Source organism: Tachyglossus aculeatus, chromosome 1 (genome assembly GCF_015852505.1).
Source record: "Tachyglossus aculeatus isolate mTacAcu1 chromosome 1, mTacAcu1.pri, whole genome shotgun sequence".
NCBI classification, from domain to species: domain Eukaryota; kingdom Metazoa; phylum Chordata; class Mammalia; order Monotremata; family Tachyglossidae; genus Tachyglossus; species Tachyglossus aculeatus.
In genome coordinates, this window is record NC_052066.1 from 104,405,422 (window position 1) to 104,423,527 (window position 18,106).

Genomic DNA, 18,106 nt, shown 5'->3' on the forward strand with positions numbered 1-18,106 from the left:
TGTCTCTTTATGTTGCCAACTTGTACTTCCCAAGCGCTTAGTACAGTGCTCTGCACATGGTAAGTGCTCAATAAATACGATTGATTGATTGATTTAAACACTTGATAGTCACCCCACTTTCGACCCCACAGCACTTAAGTACATATCTATAATTTATTTTCATGTCTGTCTCCCCTTCTACACAGTAAGCTCCTAGTGGGCAGGGATTGTGTCTACCAAATCTGTTGTATTGTGCTCTCCCAAGTGTGTGTACAGTACAGTAGGGGAAGCAGCGTGGCTCGGTGGAAAGAGCCCGGGCTTTGGAGTCAGAGTTCATGGGTTCGAATCCCGGCTCTGCCAACGGTCAGCTGTGTGACTCTGGGCAAGTCACTTGACTTCTCTGGGCCTCAGTTCCCTCACCTGTAAAATGGGGATTAAGACTGTGATCCCTCCGTGGGACAACCTGATCACCTTGTAACCTCCCCAGTGCTTAGAACAGTGCTTTGCACATAGTAAGCGCTTAATAAATGCCATTATTATTATTATTATTATTACTCCTGCTCTCAGTAAACACTCAATACATACCATTGACTAATCGATAGCAATATCGGCTATTTAGGTGCAGGTCATTTTTCAGTTGGTGAAGTTTGTCATACCTTCTGAGGACTTTCTTTGCTCCTCCCATTTGGGGAACCTCTCCTGTGAGGCTGGGAAGGACGTCAATCAATCAGTGGAATGTATTGAGCACTTACTGCGTGCCAAGCACTTACTACTTACAGTGAGCCCCCCGTGGGACAACCTGATCACCTTGTAACCTCCCCAGCGCTTAGAACAGTGCTTTGCACATAGTAAGCGCTTAATAAAAGCCATTATTACTATTATTATTACTAAACACTTGGAAGAGTACAGAACAACAGAATTGGTAGACCCGTGCCCAGCCCACAGTGAGCTTTCAGTCTCGAACGTGGGAGTCACCGAGGTTTGAGGTATAAATTGTTACTGGGATTGTTCTAACTGGTGGATGACCAAACTGGTTCGTGAGCCAGTTTCTTCCTTACCTCCATGCAGCTCTACCCCCTGGCATGTCTGCTTTCTTCTCCTCACTGCCCGGGCCCATCTTGCCCCCAGGAAAAGTGTTCTTCATTCTGTTAAAGGAATAATAATAATAATAATGGCATTTGTTAAGCACTTACTATGTGTAGAGCACTGTTCTAAACGCTGGGGGTTGGGGGTTACAAGGTGATCAAGTTGTCCCACGTGGGGCTCACAGTCTTAATCCCCATTTTACAGATGAGGGAACTGAGGCTCAGAGAAGTTAAGTGACTTGCCCAAGGTCACACAGCAGACAGGCGGTGGAGCCGGGATTTGAACCCAGGACCTCTGACTGCAAAGCCTGGGCTCTTTCCACTGAGCCACGCTGAGTTTCCTTATGAGTTTTCCTGGGAATGGTGGGGTGGGATGGAGATGTGTGCGTGGCTCAGTGGAAAGAGCCCGGGCTTTGGAGTCAGAGGTCATGGGTTCAAATCCCGGCTCCGCCACTTGTCAGCTGGGTGACTTTGGGCCAGTCACTTCACTTCTCTGTGCCTCAGTTACCTCATCTGGAAAATGGGGATTAAGTCTGTGAGCCCCACGTGGGACAACTTGATTACCTCGTATCTACCCCAGTGCTTAGAACAGTGCTTTGCACATAGTAAGTGCTTAATAAATGCCATCATTATTATTATTATTATTATTAGTATGTATTTTCCCACATTTACAAGTGCATGTATCTCTATGTGTGTTCCGGCATACTTACCTATGCATGTTCATGCGTGTTCTTGGACATTTCTCAGCATCTCTCCATAGATTGTTTAATGTATGAGCCTTTCCCCATGCATTTTAAGGGTGTGTCTCCCTTGGTTTTTGTGTCCTTGTCTGTTCTCCTGTGGGTGGGTGTTTATGTCTCTTTTTGCGTGCAAACATACTCACCCCTATCCTAAAGTATCTCGTAGTGAGTCTAAAACACTTTTTTTGCACACGTCCTCATTCTTCAAACTCCTTAATAGTTGCCCATTCCTCTCTGCACTGAGGAGGAACCGCTCACTATCGACTTTAGGGCAATAATTGGTTCTCTCCCCATTACTTCTCCGTGCTCCTCTTCCACTACATTTCTAGACTGTGAGCCCACTGTTGGGTAGGGACCGTCTCTATAGGTTGCCAACTTGTACTTCCCAAGCGCTTAGTACAGTGCTCTGCACACAGTAAGCGCTCAATAAATACGATTGATTGATTGATCCTAGCCCGCACGCTTTTCTCCTCTAGTGCCAAGCGACTCTTTGTGCTTCGCTCTCACCATTTTCAAGTCCTCCAGGAGGGCTTCTCTGACTAATCTCTCATTTCCCATCATCATCATCAATCGTATTTATTGAGCGCTTACTATGTGCAGAGCACTGTACTAAGCGCTTGGGAAGTACAAATTGGCAACATATAGAGACAGTCCCTACCCAACAGTGGGCTCACAGTCTAAAAGGGGGAGTCAGAGAACAAAACCAAACATACTAACAAAATAAAATAAATAGAATAGATAAACACTCCCACATCGCCTGTGCATCTCACCCCCGCCCGCACTAATCGATCAATCGGTGGTATTGATGGAGCGCCTAATGAGTGCAGAGCAACTGAACTAAGCGCTTGGTAGAGGTCAGTACAGCAGAGTTGGTAGACGCCTACCCTGCCCACGAGGAGCTTACAGTCTAGAGGACTTAACACTTAGCAGCAGCAGCAGCAATCGTATTTATTGAGCGCTTACTGTGTGCAGAGCACTGTACTAAGCGCTTAGGAAGTACAAGTTGGCAACATATAGAGACAGTAGGTACTTTCTCCACACACTACTTCTATACGCCTGTTTAAATGATGTTGTTTACTGTAGGCTTTTAGACTGTGAGCCCACTGTTGGGTAGGGACTGTCTCTATATGTTGCCCTCTGGTACTTCCCAAGCGCTTAGTACACTGCTCTGCACACAGGAAGCGCTCAATAAATACGATTGATTGATTGTAGGCGAAGAAGCGTCCTGCTGCTTGGAGGTTCCTACCATTTCAGAGCGGTGGGGTTGGTTCAGGTGAACGGAAGGGAGATAAAAGCCTGAAATGTTGCAACTCTCCCACGGCTTTGCACGCAGTAAGCGCTCCATAAATACGATTAAACAAGTAGATGAATTGTGTTTGCTCCCCAAACACCAGGGAGAAATTCTACACACACAGCACCTGTAAATTATTTTGACATCTGTCTCCCCCGCTAGATTGTAAATTCTTTGAAGGCAGGGATGGTATCTACTAACTTGGCTGTAGTCTCACAAGCACTGAGGACAGTGCTCTTCCCCGAGGAAGTACTCAACAAATACCACTGATTGATTGGTATTTTGGGTGAGGATAAAATGTGCCAGTGACTGATCTAAATCTCTTGAGCCTTCTCTCTCTCAGATTCCGGGTCATTGTGAATATCCTAATTAATATTGTGCCCACCATGCTGACCTTTGGAGGACTTGTTTTGGTAAGTGACTGTGAGAGCCGACCGGGAGGTAAGTGAGAGTGGTAGTTCGGGATTCTGGAGGGATTGGGAGCAGGTTCCTTCGAAGTGAAATCCTGAGGGTAAGCTCTCGAGGGATCAATCAATCAATCAATCGTATTTATTGAGCGCTTACTGTGTGCAGAGCACTGTACTAAGCTCTTGGGAAGTACAAGTTGGCAACATATAGAGACAGTCCTTACCCAGCAGTGGGCTCACAGTCTAAAAAGTGACTTCCCCAGAATGATCAAAGCATGGAACGGATTTTCAGAACCCATGGAGGGTCCATGATGGAGGTTGAGATTTTCCTTTGAAATGGAAGCTGATGGCCTCAGGTGTTTGGGTAATGTCTCTTGATGGTCCCTGTGAAAGTTGTCAGGCTGTGCACTGTGCTTTTGTGCAGTACATAATAATAATAATAATGGCATTTATTAAGCGCTTACTATGTGCAAAGCACTGTTCTAAGCTCCAGGGAGGTTACAAGGTGATCAGGTTGTCCCATGGGGGGGCTCACACAATTTTAATCCCCATTTTACAGATGAGGTAACTGAGGCACAGAAAGGTTAGGTGACTTGCCCGAAGTCACACAGCTGACAATTGGCGGAGCCGGGATTCGAACCCCTGACCTCTACATCTGCCTGGCTGTTCTCAGTCAGTCAGTCGTACTTGTTGGGCGTTTACTGCGTGCAGAGCACTGAACTAAGCGCTGGGGAGAGAAGCAGTGTGGCTCAGTAGGAAAGAGCCCAGGCTTTGGAGTCAGAGGTCATGGGTTCAAATCCCGGCTCTGCCAATTGTCAGCTGTGTGACTTTGGGCAAGTCACTTCACTTCTCTGTGCCGCAGTTGCCTCATCTGTAAAATGGGGATTAAGACTGTGAGCCCCACCAGGGCCAACCTGATCACCTTGTAACTTCCCCAGCGCTTAGAACAGTGCTTTGCACATAGTAAGCGCTTAATTAATGCCATTATTATTATTATTACAGTCAATCATACTTGAGCATTGCCATTATTATTATTACAGTCAGTCATACTTAAGAATTTACTGCGTTCAGCCCGCTGTTGGGTAGGGACTGTCTCTATGTGTTGCCGACTTGTACTTCCCAGGCGCTTAGTACAGTGCTCTGCACACACTAAGCGCTCAATAAATATGACTGATTGATTGATTGGGAAGAGTACAGTCAATCGTACTTGTTGAGCATTTACTGTGGGCTGAGCACTGTGCTAAGCGCTGGGGAGAGTACAATAGAGCCATATACGAGACACGTTCCCTGCCCACGACGAGCTTCCGTTCTCCAGTCCCACTGGATGGGGGTGATGGAGGTGCTTTGTCTTCTAGGTGGTGTACTATATATTTGCGATCGTCGGCATGGAGCTATTCCGAGGCAGAATCCAATTCTTCGATAGGAACAGCACCGCTCTTCACGCCCTGGAGTGTGGGAACCCGGCCTTGAAAGGGTCGGTGTTCGCCCGAGACCGGTACTGTAATAACAACTTCAATAACCTGGCCTCCTCATTCATCGTCCTCATGGAGCTCACTGTGGTCAACCAGTGGCATGATATCCTTTCCGTGGCCCCGACGGGCCGGGACTGCCCGGGGCAATCCCGAGAGGCTGAACGGGATCACGCAATCTGGGTGGCTCTTCCCAGCCCTGGCGATCCATCAAGAGAGGACTTGGATGATGAAGCGGCGCGGCTCAGTGGAAAGAGCCCGGGCTTTGGAGTCAGAGGTCAGGGGTTCGAATCCCGGCTCCGCCGCATGTCTGCTGTGTGACCTCGGGCGAGTCACTTAACTTCTCTGAGCCTGTTACCTCATCTGTAAAATGGGGATGAAGACTGTGAGCCCCATGGGGACAACCTGATCACCTTGTATCCCCCCCCCAGCGCTTAGAACAGTGCTTTGCACGTAGTAAGCGCTTAAGAAATGCCATCATTATTATTATTATTCTCTGGGCCTCAGCTCCCTCGTCTGGAAAATGGGGATTAAAATTGTGTGAGCCCCCCCGTGGGACAACCTGATCACCTTGTAACCTCCCCAGCGCTTAGAACAGTGCTTTGCACATAGTAAGCGCTTCATAAATGCCATCATTATTATTATTCTCTTATATCGACCCCAGCGCCCAGAGCAGTGCTTGGCACATAGGAAGTGTTTAACAAGTAGCACATTCATTCATTTAGTCGTATTTATTGAGCGCTTACTGTGGGCAGAGCACTATACTAGAGAAGCAGCGTGGCTCAGTGGAAAGAGCCCGGGCTTTGGAGTCAGAGGTCATGGGTTCAAATCACGGCTCCTCCAGTTGTCAGCTGGGTGACCTTGGGCAAGTCACTTAACTTCTCTGGGCCTCAGCTACCTCAACTGTAAAATGGGGATTAAGACTGTGAGCCCCCTGTGGGACAACCTGATCACCTTGTAACCTCCCCAGCGCTTAGAACAGTGCTTTGCACATAGTAAGCACTTAAAAAATGCCATCATCATTATTATTATACTAAGCATTTGGGAAGTACAGTTCAGAAACAAAGAGGGACAATCCCTGCCCACAACGGGCTCACAGTCTAGAAGGGGGAGACAGGCATCAAAGCAAGTAAACAGGCATCAGTAGCGTCATTATAAATAAAAAGAATTATATGTACACATCATTAATAAAAATGAATAGAATTATAAGTATAAATATGTGCACATATACACAAGTGCTGTGGGGAGGGGAGGGGGGTAGAGCATAGGGAGCAAGCCAGGGCGATGGGGAGGGGGTGCAGAGGAAAAGGGGGGCTTAGTCTGGGAAGGCCTCCTGGAGGAGGTGAGCTTTCAGTGGGGCTTTGAAGCGGGGAAGAGTGATTGTTTGGCGGATTTGAGGAGGGAGGGCATTCTGGGCCAGGGGTAGGACATGGGCCGGGGGTCGATGGCGGGACAGGCAAGAACGAGACATAGTAAGAAGGTTAGAACTAGAGCAGCAGAGTGTGCAGGCTGGGAGAGAAGGGAGGTGAGGTAGGAGGGGGCGAGGGGATGGACAGCCTTGAAGCTGAGAGTGAGGAGTTTTTGCCTGATGCCTAGGTTGACTGGTAACCACTGGAGATTTTTGAGGATGGGAGTAATGTGCCCAGAGCATTTCTGCACAAAGATGATCCGGGCAGCAGAGTGAAGTATAGACCGAAGCGGGGAGAGACAGGAGGATGGGAGATCAGAGAGGAGGCTGATGCAGTACTCCAGTCGGGATAGGATGTGATTCAATGAGCAGGGTAGCGGTTGGGATGGAGAGGAAAGGGCGGATCTTGGAGATGTTGTGAAGGTGAGACCGGTAGGGGAAATTGCCCCGGGTTGTTTTTGAGGCACTCCCTCATGGCTATCCTTGCCCATCAATCGATCAGTGGTGCTTATTGAGCACTTACTGTGTGCCAAACACCATACTAAGCACTTGGGGAAAGCGCAGTACAGGAGAGTTGATAGAGCCGGCCCCTGCCCACCACGAGCCCACCGTGCACCTGATGGGCCTTGGATGTCTACCTGATTGGGCAGGGAATGTGTCTGCTTATTCTGTTATATTGTGCTCTCTCAAGTGCTTAGTACAGTGCCCTGCACTTGGCAAATGCTCAATAAATATCACTGGTTGACGGCTGGCGACTCTTCCCCCTCTCAGCCATCCTACCTCCCGATAGGGAAGGAGGAAATTGGCTAAATGGTGTCCAATCGCCAGTAGGTCCAAGAAGCCTCCCGCCGCTTGGAGGTTCCTCCCAGGTCAGAACGATGGGGTTGGTTCAGCTGACGGGAAGAGAGATAAAAGCCTGAAATGCTGCTACTCTCCCAAGTGCTTAGTACAGTGCTTTGCACACAGTTAGTGCTCCGTAAATCCGATTCAATGAATGAATGATCAATAAGGCTGATCTGTTTGTCCCCCAAGCACGAGGGCAAAGTTGTTCACACCTGGTGCCTTTAGTCTGGATGATTCTGAGGGAGCAGAGCCGAGGCTCCAAGTTTTGATCTCCGAATGGCCCAAACCCTGCCACCATCATCATCGACGGTATCTATTGAGCACTTACGATGTGCAGAGCACTGTACTAAGCACTTGGGAGAGGGCAGTGCAACCGAGTTGGCAGATAAGTTCCCACCGTCGGTTTGCTTTTGAGGTTAGGTTTTCCCCAAGGAGATCTGACTCCCCAATATTTTTTTTTCTCCTACCTAAAAAATACATTTAAAAAATAGCCTGGCTTGCAGTGGAACTGGCCAGCGTGTCGACCCTAGACGGCACGCGGTCACACTTGGTTCCCTAATGTGTCTCGTCTTTGGAAGGGAAATGGAGCGGAATCAGGGCCCTGTTTCGGTAAAGCAGGAAAGGGATCTGTTTCTGACATGTCTAGACTTCCTCAGCCCACCCCGCCGGTCCTTCCAATTCCTTAACTTTGTACTCATCGCTGAAGGCTTTGCCCTGGTGACTCACCAGGTTGCGAAGTTGTACTTCATTGCCTTCCACATCGTGGTGGTCATCCTGATTGTTAAGTAAGTTCCGAGAAAGCCCTGTCGGTTACGATTTGGGGTAGGGGCAGGGCTCTAAGCCTTATGAAGCTAGAGAAGCAGCGTGGCTTGGTGGGTAGAGCACGGGCTTGGGAGTCCGAGGTCATGGGTTCTAATCCCAGCTCTGCCACTTGTCTGCTGTGTGACTTTGGGCAAGTCGCTTCACTTCTCTGGGCCTCAGTGACCTCATCTGTAAAATGGGGATTAAGACTGTGAGCCCCACGTGGGACAACCTAATCACCCTGTATCCCCCCCCCAGCACTTAGAACAGTGCTTTGCACTTAGTAAATGCTTAACAAATACCATCATTATTATTATTATTATGAGAAACGGTACATTGGGGTGGACAGCTGCAGTGTCGGGGGGGCTGGCTGATCTGGGGCTTGATTGGGAATTCATTCATTCAATCGTATTTGTTGAGCACTTACTGTATGCAGAGCACTGTACTAAGCGCTTGGGAAGTACACGTTGGCAACATATAGAGACAGTCCCTACCCAACAGCGGGCTCACAGTCTAGAAGAGCCTGGGAATGAAAGGAAGATCAGACAAAACTTCCATAAATTCCCTCTCTCCCCACCCCTCATCTCTCTCTCCCCTCTTCGTTTCCTCTTCCCCCTTTCCTCTCCCCTCCTTGTCACTCTCTCTCTATCCCCTTGAGGACCTGGGTTCTAATCCCAGCTCTGCCATCGGCTTGAAAGTCTTTGAGTTGCTCCGTGCCTTCGTTTCCTTGCCGGTAAAAATGGGGATCATCATCATCATCATAAATCGTATTTATTGAGCGCTTACTATGTGCAGAGCACTGTACTAAGCACTTGGGAAGTACAAATTGGCAACATATAGAGACAGTCCCTACCCAACAGTGGGCTCACAGTCTAAAAGGGGGAGACAGAGAACAAAACCAAACATACTAACAAAATAAAATAAATAGAATAGATATGTACAGGTAAAATAAATAAATAAATAGAGTAATAAATATGTACAAACATATATACATATATACAGGGGATGATCCTGTCCGCTTTCCCTCCACCTCCTCAGGATGTTAAGGCTGAATGAGCTGCTTCTTGGAAGTGCGTCAGGAAAATAAAGAGCTGACTAGATGCGGGGCAGTGGTATCGTTGTTACGGGAAGGAAAATGACATTGAACCCTGAGGAAGCCTGGCATGGTGGATAGAGTTGAATGTGCTTATTTCTCCAGGAGCTGGAAGCTCATGGGTTCTAATCCCGGCCTCGCCACTTGTCCGCTGTGTGAACTTGGGCAAGTCGCTTCACTTCCCCGTGCCTCAGTGGCCTCATCTGTCAAATGGAGATGAGACTGTGAGCCCCATGTGGGACAGGGATTGTGTCCAACCCGATTTGCTTGTGTCCACTCCGGCACTTAGTGCAGTGCCTGGCTCAGAGTAAGGACTTAACGAATACCATTATTATTAGTATTACTATTATCAAACTTGCTGGGGATGTGGGATGTGATAGAGGCCTGAAGAGTTTTGACCATTTACCTGGAGTTTTCTAACTCTGGCCTACCTCTTATTTAGATTTTGAGCCCTATGTGGGACGGGGTCTGTGGCCAAGCTTGTATCTATCCAGTGCTTGGTACAAGGCTGGATAGATTCATTCATATTCTTTCGTATTCATTCAATACGATTGAATGAATGCAAGGCTTGGCACATAGGACGCGCTTAACAAACACGATTATCTCTTGGTTCCTTTCCAGCATTTTCATAGCATTCATTTTGGAAGCTTTCTTTGTGGAGTATTCGTTAGAAAAGAGTGAAGTTGAAACATCCATCGAGAAGAAAATCCAAGAGCTTGGGTTCGGAATCCAGGAGTAAGTAGTCCAGGAATTCACTCCGTTTTATAAGGTCTCTCAGCTCTTGAATGGGCCAGGAAAAGGTATTTTTCCTGTTAACTTTAGAAGTATAATGCTCTTAAAATGCTCCGAAAAGCCATATCATTCGTAAACCTTAGGCCAGCAGGGCATTGCTGTCTGCAGAATTCCCGAGCTGCTCCCCTTTCCCAGGTCAGTAGCCCCCTCCCTCTGCTGTTGATGCTCAAATGCCAGGAAGTAATGGTTGCAAAGATTTTCCGCCGTGTGTTTTTTGTGCCTAACCACTTAGAGAGGACGTGCCGGATGGGAAACTGATAGACAACATGGAAACCAATGACAACAATCTCGGCGAAACAGTGGAAACGAAAAAAACCATGTCAAAAGGGCTGCTCTTCCGAATTGCTTCAAAAAGTGAGTCTCTCCCCACAGCTGAAACAAACCGAATTGAGGGAGAACCTGTTCCGTAGGAGGGAAATTTACAAGCACTGTGATGATGAGGCTAGGACAGGCGGAGCTGGAAGGAGGGAGAGAGGAGTTGAAAGTCTGCCACGTTGATAACCACTGACAGGCTTGGAGGGTGAGTGTGGTCTTTAATGCAGGCAGAATCAAACTGAGGGCTTGGATTTCCGGAGCCGACGCACGGTCTTTGGGGATCTACATCCTGGATTTCCTCCTTCGGGCCTAGGCTTAATTCTGGACTGCCAGAATCAGGAATCACATCACGAACCTGAGGAGGGCAGCTCCTGGATCAGCAACCTGGCTTGGGCACCACGGATCAGTTGCTCGAGAAACCAGTGAATGACTTTTGTAGTCAACTTAATAATAATAATAATTTTGGTGTTTGTTAAGGGCTTACTATGTGCAAATAACTGTTCTAAGCGCTGGGAAGGATACAAGGTGAATAGGTTGTCCCATGTGGGGCTCACAATCTTAATCCCCGTTTTCCAGATGAGGGAACTGAGGCCCAGAGAAGTGAAGTGACTTGCCCAAAGTCACCCAGCTGACAAGCGGCGGAGCCGGGATTAGAACCCATGACCTCTGACTCCCAAGCCTGTGCTCTTTCCAGTGAGCCATGCTGCTACTCTGACAGTGCTTTGCACATAGTAAGCGCTCCCCTTCTCGACTGTGAGCCCACTGTTGCGTAGGGACTGTCCCTATATGTTGCCAACTTGTACTTCCCAAGCACTTAGTACAGTGCTCTGCACACAGTAAGTGCTCAATAAATACGATTGATTGATTGATTAATAAATGCCATTATTATTATTATTATTATTTTTGGAAGTTTTTGAGGAGTCGGGAAACATGGGCGAAATGATATTTTCAAAAATTGACCCGAGCAGCAGAGTGACATACGGACTGGAGGCAGGCAGGCCCGTGGGGAGACTGATGTTCTAACCAAGCTGGGATGGGCCAAGGGCCTGGACTAGCGTGGTGGCCATTTGGATGGGGAGGAAGGAGGGGATCCTGGAGCCACGAGAGCTAGACAATTGAGTCCCTGCCCGAGACGAGCGAGATGAGCTCCCACCGCTTCCAAGGACACGGAATCCTTGTGGCCGGAATTTATGGCTGTTTCCCCTCAAATCCTAGTGGAAAATTTCTCCTTCACAGTTCAAATGCATCCATTGGCTCCTGGCTCCCCCTTATCCTGGACGACCCGACTCCCTTTATTCATTCATTCAGTCAGTCGTATTTGTTGAGCGCTTACTGTGTGCAGAGCACTGTACTAAGCGCTTGGGAAGTACAAGTTGGCAACATATAGAGACGGTCCCTACCCAACGGCGGGCTCACAGTCTAGAAGACCTTTAGAGATCCTGAGGCCCCATCTCTCTAACTTGTAGGCCACATTTCTTAACTCAGAATTCCCTGACCCCCAGACTTTCTTGCTTCTGATTGATTTCTCCCTACTTTGGCATGTGATCTCTTTGAAAGTTTGACTGAATAATCTTTCACATGTGTCTTTTGTTTGTTTCAGCCTTGTCATCTCTAACATCTCTCTCTCTCTCTTTTTCTCTCTCTCTCTGCCCTCTTTAGCACTGCTAACCTAATTTTTAACATTTCTGCTAATTCTACTATATTCTCTCCCAAGCGCTTAATACAGTGCTCTGCACATAGTAAGTGCTCAGTAAATACCATTGATCGATTGACTGGCTGACCACAAGAATATCCCTGGCACTTTTTCAGATCGTCTTCTTCCTGATTTTTTTTTAATGGTATTTGCTAACTACTTACAAGGTGCCGGGCACTGTTCTAAGCACTGGGATAGATACAAGGTAATCAGGTTGGACACAGTCCATCTGCCGTATGGGGCTCATGGTCATAATCCCCATTTTACAGATGAGGTAACTGAGGCCGGAGAAGCTAAGTGATATGCCTAAAGTGTCACAGCAGGCAAGTGGCAGAGCCAGGACTAGAACCCAGGTCCTTCTGATTCCCAGGCCTGGGCTCTATCCCTTAGACCACGCTGCTTCACATTTCCTTAACCCAAGGTCGAGGGGCCGGAGGTGCTCAGTTCCCTCATCTGTATAATAATAATAATAATAATAGCATTTGTTAAGCATGTACTATGTGCAAAGCACTGTTCTAAGTGCTGGAGGGATGCAAGGTGATCAGGTTGTGCCATGTGGGGCTCACAGTCTTAATCCCCATTTTACAGATGAGGGAACTGAGGCTCAGAGGAGTTAAGTGACTTGCCCGAGGTCACACAGCTGACATGTGGCGGAGTCGGGATTAGAACCCATGACCTCTGACACCCAAGCCCGGGCTCTTTCCACTATGAGCCCCATGTGGAACAGGGACCGTGTCCAATCTGATTAGCTTGTATCTATCCCAGTGCCTAGAACATAGTAAGTGCTTAATGAATACCATAAAAATACTATTCAAACTTTTATAGATGTGGACTGAAGTGTTTGACTTTAGCAGTCAATCAGTGGTATTTATTGAGTGCTCATTGTGTGCAGAGCACTGGATTTGGGGCCTTGGGAGATTATAATACAATAGAGTTCATTCATTCATTCAATCTTATTTATTCCATCGTTATTTATTATTTATTGAGCACTTACTGTGTGCAGAGCACTGTACTAAGCACTTGGGAAGTATAAGCTGGCAACCTATAGAGACGGTCCCTACAAACTCTGCCATCAGGGAGCTTACAGTCTAGAGGGGGAAGCAGACATTAAAATACATTACAGAGAGGAGAAATGGCAGAATGTGAGCTTATATACATTAATCAATCAATCGTATTTATTGAGCGCTTACTGTGTGCAGAGCACTGTACTAAGCGCTTGGGAAGTCCAAGTTGGCAACATGTAGAGACTGTCCCTACCCAACAGTGGGCTCACAGTCTAAAAGGGGGAGACAGAGAACAAAACCAAACATACTAACAAAATAAAAGAAATAGAATAGATATGTACAAGTAAAATAAATAAATAGAGTAATAAATCTGTACAAACATATATACATATATACAGGTGCTGTGGGGAGGGGAAGGAGGTAAGATGGGGGGGAAGTTTACATTAAGTTTACATTAAGTGCTGTTATGCTGAGGATGGGGTGACCAGGAGGCCTTCCCAGACTGAGCCCCCTTTTTCCTCCCCTCCTCCCCATCGCCCCAACTCCCTCCCTCTGCCCTACCCCTTTCCCCTCCCCACAGCACTTGTGTATATTTGTACATATTTATTACTCTATTTTATTAATATGTATGTATCTATAATTCTATTCATTTTGATGCTATTGATGCCTGTCTACTTGTTTTGTTCTGTTGTCTGTCTCCCCCGTTCTAGACTGTGAGCCCGTTGTTGGGTAGGGATTGTTTCTATCTGTTGCAGAATTGTATTTTCCAAGTGCTTAGTATAGTGCTCTGCACACAGTAAGCGCTCAATAAATACGATTGAATGAATGAAGTGCTTAGGGGGAGTATAGACCCGCAATGCAGAAGGGTCGCAGAAATAAGGACTTAGGAAAGGCTTCTCAGAGGAGATGTGATTTTTAGGAAGGCTTTGAAGGTGGGGAGAGAGATGGACTGTTGAGACGAAGAAGGTGGTCAGAGTCAGGATTCGGGCGATAAGGGGAAAAGGGTGAGATAGATCAATCAATCAATCGTATTTATTGAGTGCTTAATGTGTGCAGAGCACTGTACTAAGCACTTGGGAAGTCCAAGTTGGCAACATATAGAGATGGTCCCTACCCAACAGTGGGCTCACAGTCTAGAAGGGGGAGACAGAGAACAAAACAAAACATATTAACAAAATAAAATAAAATAAATGAGATTGAGGTAGTAAGCAGGGTGGCATTAATAATAATAATAATAATAATAATAATAATAGGAGTAAAGTGTGCGGACTGTGTTGTCGTAGGAGAGCAGTGAGGTAAGGTAAGAAAGTGGGGATCAAGTGCTTGAAAGCTGATGGTAAGGAGTTTCTTTCTGTGTGATGTGGAAGTGCATAGGCAACCACTGGAGGTTTTTGAGGAGGGAGGAGATTGGAACTTTGTGCTTGTTTTTTAAATGACTTGGACAATAGGGTGAAGTATGGTTGGATTAGGGAGAACTGGAAGGTATGGAGGTCGGTGAAGAGGCTGATACAGTGTGGGGAAATAAGTCTTGAATCAGCGTGATAGCAGTTTGGATGGAGGGGAAACACAGGTTTTAATGATGTGACAGAAGAACGGACATGAAATCCTGTCAGAGAGAATGCGTGAGTTCAATGAGAGAGATGAGTTGAGGATAATGCGAAGGTTATGGGCTTGTGAGGTGGGAAGGTCGGTGGTGTTGTCTACAGTGAATGGAAAAGTCAGGGAGGGGGTTTGGGTGGGAAGATGAGGAGTTCTGTTTTGGACATGCTAAACCGGAGGTGCCTGCGGGACGGCAAGTCACTTCACTTCTCTGTGCCTCAGTTATCTCATCTGTAAAATGAGGATTTCTGTGAGCCTCACGAGGGGCAACCTGATCACCTTGTAACCTCCCCAGCGCTTAGAACCGTGCTCTGCATATAGTAAGCGCTTAATAAATGCCATCATCATCATCATCCAAGTAGAGATGTCTTGGAGGCAAGAGGAAATGTGAGACTGTGGAGAATAGTAATAATAATGATGGCATATAGTAAGCGCTTAATCAATGCCGTCATCATCATCATCATCATCCAAGTAGAGATGTCTTGGAGGCAAGAGGAAATGTGAGACTGTGGAGAATAATAATGATAATGATGGAATTTATTAAGCGCTTACTACGTGCAAAGCACGGTTCTAAGCGCTGGGGTGGTTACAAGGTGATCAGGTTGTCCCACGGGGGGCTCACAGTCTTAATCCCCATTTTATAGATGAGGTAACTGAGGCAAAGAGAAATGAAGTGACTTGCCCAAAGTCACACAGCTGACAATTGGTGGAGCCGGGATTTGAACCCCTGACCTCTGACTCCAAAGCCCGGGCTGTTTCCACTGAGCCACGCTGCTTCCAGAGTTGGAGAAGGAGAGAGATCAGGTCAGGAGAGATAATTAATTGATCAGTTGTATTCACTGGGTGTTTACTGTGTACAGAGCACTGTATTATCTCTTGCGAGAGTACAATATAGCAGAGTTGGTAGACAAATTCCCTGCTCACAAGGATCTTAAAGTCTAGAAGGGGAGACAGACATTAATACGAATGAATGAATTACAGATGGGTACAAAAGTGCTGTGGGAAGGACAGAGGAGTGAATTCATTCATTCAATTGTATTTATTAAGCGCTTACTGTGTGCAGAGCACTGTACTAAGTGCTTGGGAAGTACAAGTTGGCACCATATAGAGACGATCCCTACCCAACAGTGGGCTCACAGTCAAGAAGGGGGAGACAGAGAACAAAACAAAACATATTAACGGAGTAAAATAAATAGAATAAATATGTACAAGTAAAATAAATAAATAGAGTAATAAATACGTACAAACATATATACATATACATACATATGGGGTATATAAATCCACATTCAAGGGTGACACCGAAGGGAACGGGAGAAGAAGAAATGAGGTTTAATTGGGGAAGGCCTCTTTGAGGAGATTCAATTTTAGTAAGACTTTGAAGGTGGAGAGAGTGAGTGATTGTTGGATATTCATTCATTCATTCATTCAATCGTATTTATTGTGTGTGCAGAGCACTGTACTAAGCGCTTGGAAAGTACAAGTCAGCAACATATAGAGACGGTCCCTACCCAACAGCGGGCTCACAGTCTAGAAGGGGGGAGACAGACAATGAAACAAAACATATTAACAAAATAAAATAAATAGAATAGTAAATATGTACAAGTAAAATAGAGTAATAAATCTGTATAAACATATATACAGGTGTTGTGGGGAGGGGAAGGAGGTAGGGCGGGGGGATGGGGAGGGGGAGAGGAAGGAGCTAGGGGTCGGTGGTGAAATAAGCAAGATCAAGGTACAGTGAATAGCTTGGCATTAGAGGAGCCAAGCGTGCGGGCTGGGTCGTCGAAGAAAATCAGAAAACTAAAGTAGAGGGGGTAGATTGGGGAATAATCCGTGTAGAGATGGTAGTTGAAATTGTGGAAGTGTGTTTTCCGAGGGAGAGGGTATAGATGGAGAATAGAAGCGGACCCAGAACCGAACCATAAGGAACCCGCACGATGAGAGGGTGGGAGGCAGAGGAGGAGCATTTGAAAGAGACTGAGAAGGAGCAGCCAGAGAGATAGAATTACGTTGCTTAGGATACAGATTGTGTGTGTGTGTGTGTGTGTGTGTGTGTGTGTGTGTGTGTGTGTGTGTGTGTGTGTGTGTGTGTAAACAGCGTGGCTCAGTGGAAAGAGGCCGGGCTTTGCAGTCATAGGTCATGGGTTCAAATTCCAGCTCCGCCAACTGTCAGCTGGGTGACTTTAGGTAAGTATATGTTGCCAACTTGTACTTCCCAAGCGCTTAGTACAGTGCTCTGCACACAGTAAGCACTCAATAAATACGATTGAATGAATGAAACTTGTACTTCCCAAGCGCTTAGTACAGTGCTCTGCACCCAGTAAGCGCTCAATAAATACGATTGAATGAATGAATGAACTTGACTTCTCTGTGCCTCAGTTACCTCATCTGTAAAATGGAGATTAAGACTGTGAGCCTCCCCGTGGGACAACTTGATCACCTTGTAACTTCCCCAGAGCTTAGAACAGTGCTTTGCACATTGTAAGCGCTTATAAATGTCATCATCATCATTATTATGATTACATATACACGCATGCACTCAAACACGCACAAAATCCTATTAAGTCTTTTAATATCTCCTTGTCCACATCCTCTTCCCAGGGTACCGGACAGTTGACGCCCTGTTACAGCGAATGTTTGAGTCCGAGATCCCCCCGGAAGATGAAGGCCCTTCTCTAGATGAAATCTTGAACCTTTCCCCTCGGGATGAGTATCCGAAAAACCCAACCTTCGACAATGCTGCCTAAGGCCAAGGGGGCACCGCGGGGAAACAACTGGAAATAGGAGCCATACGTGTGTTTGTGCGCGTGCGTGCACACGCATGTTTGTGTGAGTGTGGGTGTTGCCCTGCAGGAGGGTTGGATTGTATGTAACTTTTAGTCTCATTCGCCTTCTGGCTTTGGCTCACTGGAGGATTATTGACAAACCACTGTTTTTCAAAGAATCCGGATCAAACTGGTTCTGTAAGGGTCGCGATCAGACCACACTTCTTATCCAGGGGAAGACCTTTAAACTGTGGAAATCTGTTTTGTGCGGAGTTTGGAAAATCAGAGGGGGGATATTTTTTTCTAAAGGGCTAAGTGTGTATAAAAACCCAACAGTTTGGTTTTTTTTTTTTTACTCTGATCTGGGATGCCATTCCATACCGCTAAATGCCGGGCTCAGTGGTCTCCCAGTGAAGTTGTTAAAAACTATATTAAGTATATGTAACGGAATATTTTCTACTACAGGAACTTTTATACCCATCATTTATCACCCATGATGGAAAAAGTGATTGCGGAAATAAAGTTCTGGAGAGATTGCATTGTGAGTTTTGTTTGGAAATCTTGGTTCCTTCTTAGAACCGTGGTACATAAGGGAGTTACGGCTAGTAACCCTTCTCTTTTCTATATCCCTTGCCCTCCCACCTTACCGGTGTATGGGTCTTATCTCGTCCTATGTTGTCGAGCCTTTTCCAACCCCTTGCGATTCCACGGACACATCTCTCCCAGAACGCCCCACCGCCATCTGCAATTGTTCTGGTCGTGGATCCATAGTTTTCCTGGCAAAAATATGGAAGTGATTTACCACCGCCGCCTTCCACA

The 18,106-nt window shown here is 46.6% G+C and overlaps 1 protein-coding gene across 1 annotated transcript in view; it reads left to right on the forward strand.

Annotated features, from left to right (window-relative positions):
• The window catches only part of LOC119930427 (two pore calcium channel protein 1-like), a 94,446-nt gene extending 76,620 nt beyond the window's left edge, over positions 1–17,826 (forward strand). Inside the window, exons 14-19 of the mRNA XM_038748758.1 lie at positions 3,439–3,508; positions 4,858–5,077; positions 7,917–8,007; positions 9,738–9,851; positions 10,141–10,262; positions 17,124–17,826. Of these exons, the coding sequence (XP_038604686.1) occupies positions 3,439–3,508; positions 4,858–5,077; positions 7,917–8,007; positions 9,738–9,851; positions 10,141–10,262; positions 17,124–17,269 (763 nt within the window). The 3' untranslated portion in view covers positions 17,270–17,826. The remainder of the gene's footprint in view (positions 1–3,438; positions 3,509–4,857; positions 5,078–7,916; positions 8,008–9,737; positions 9,852–10,140; positions 10,263–17,123) is intronic.
• Positions 17,827–18,106: the final 280 nt, after the last annotated feature.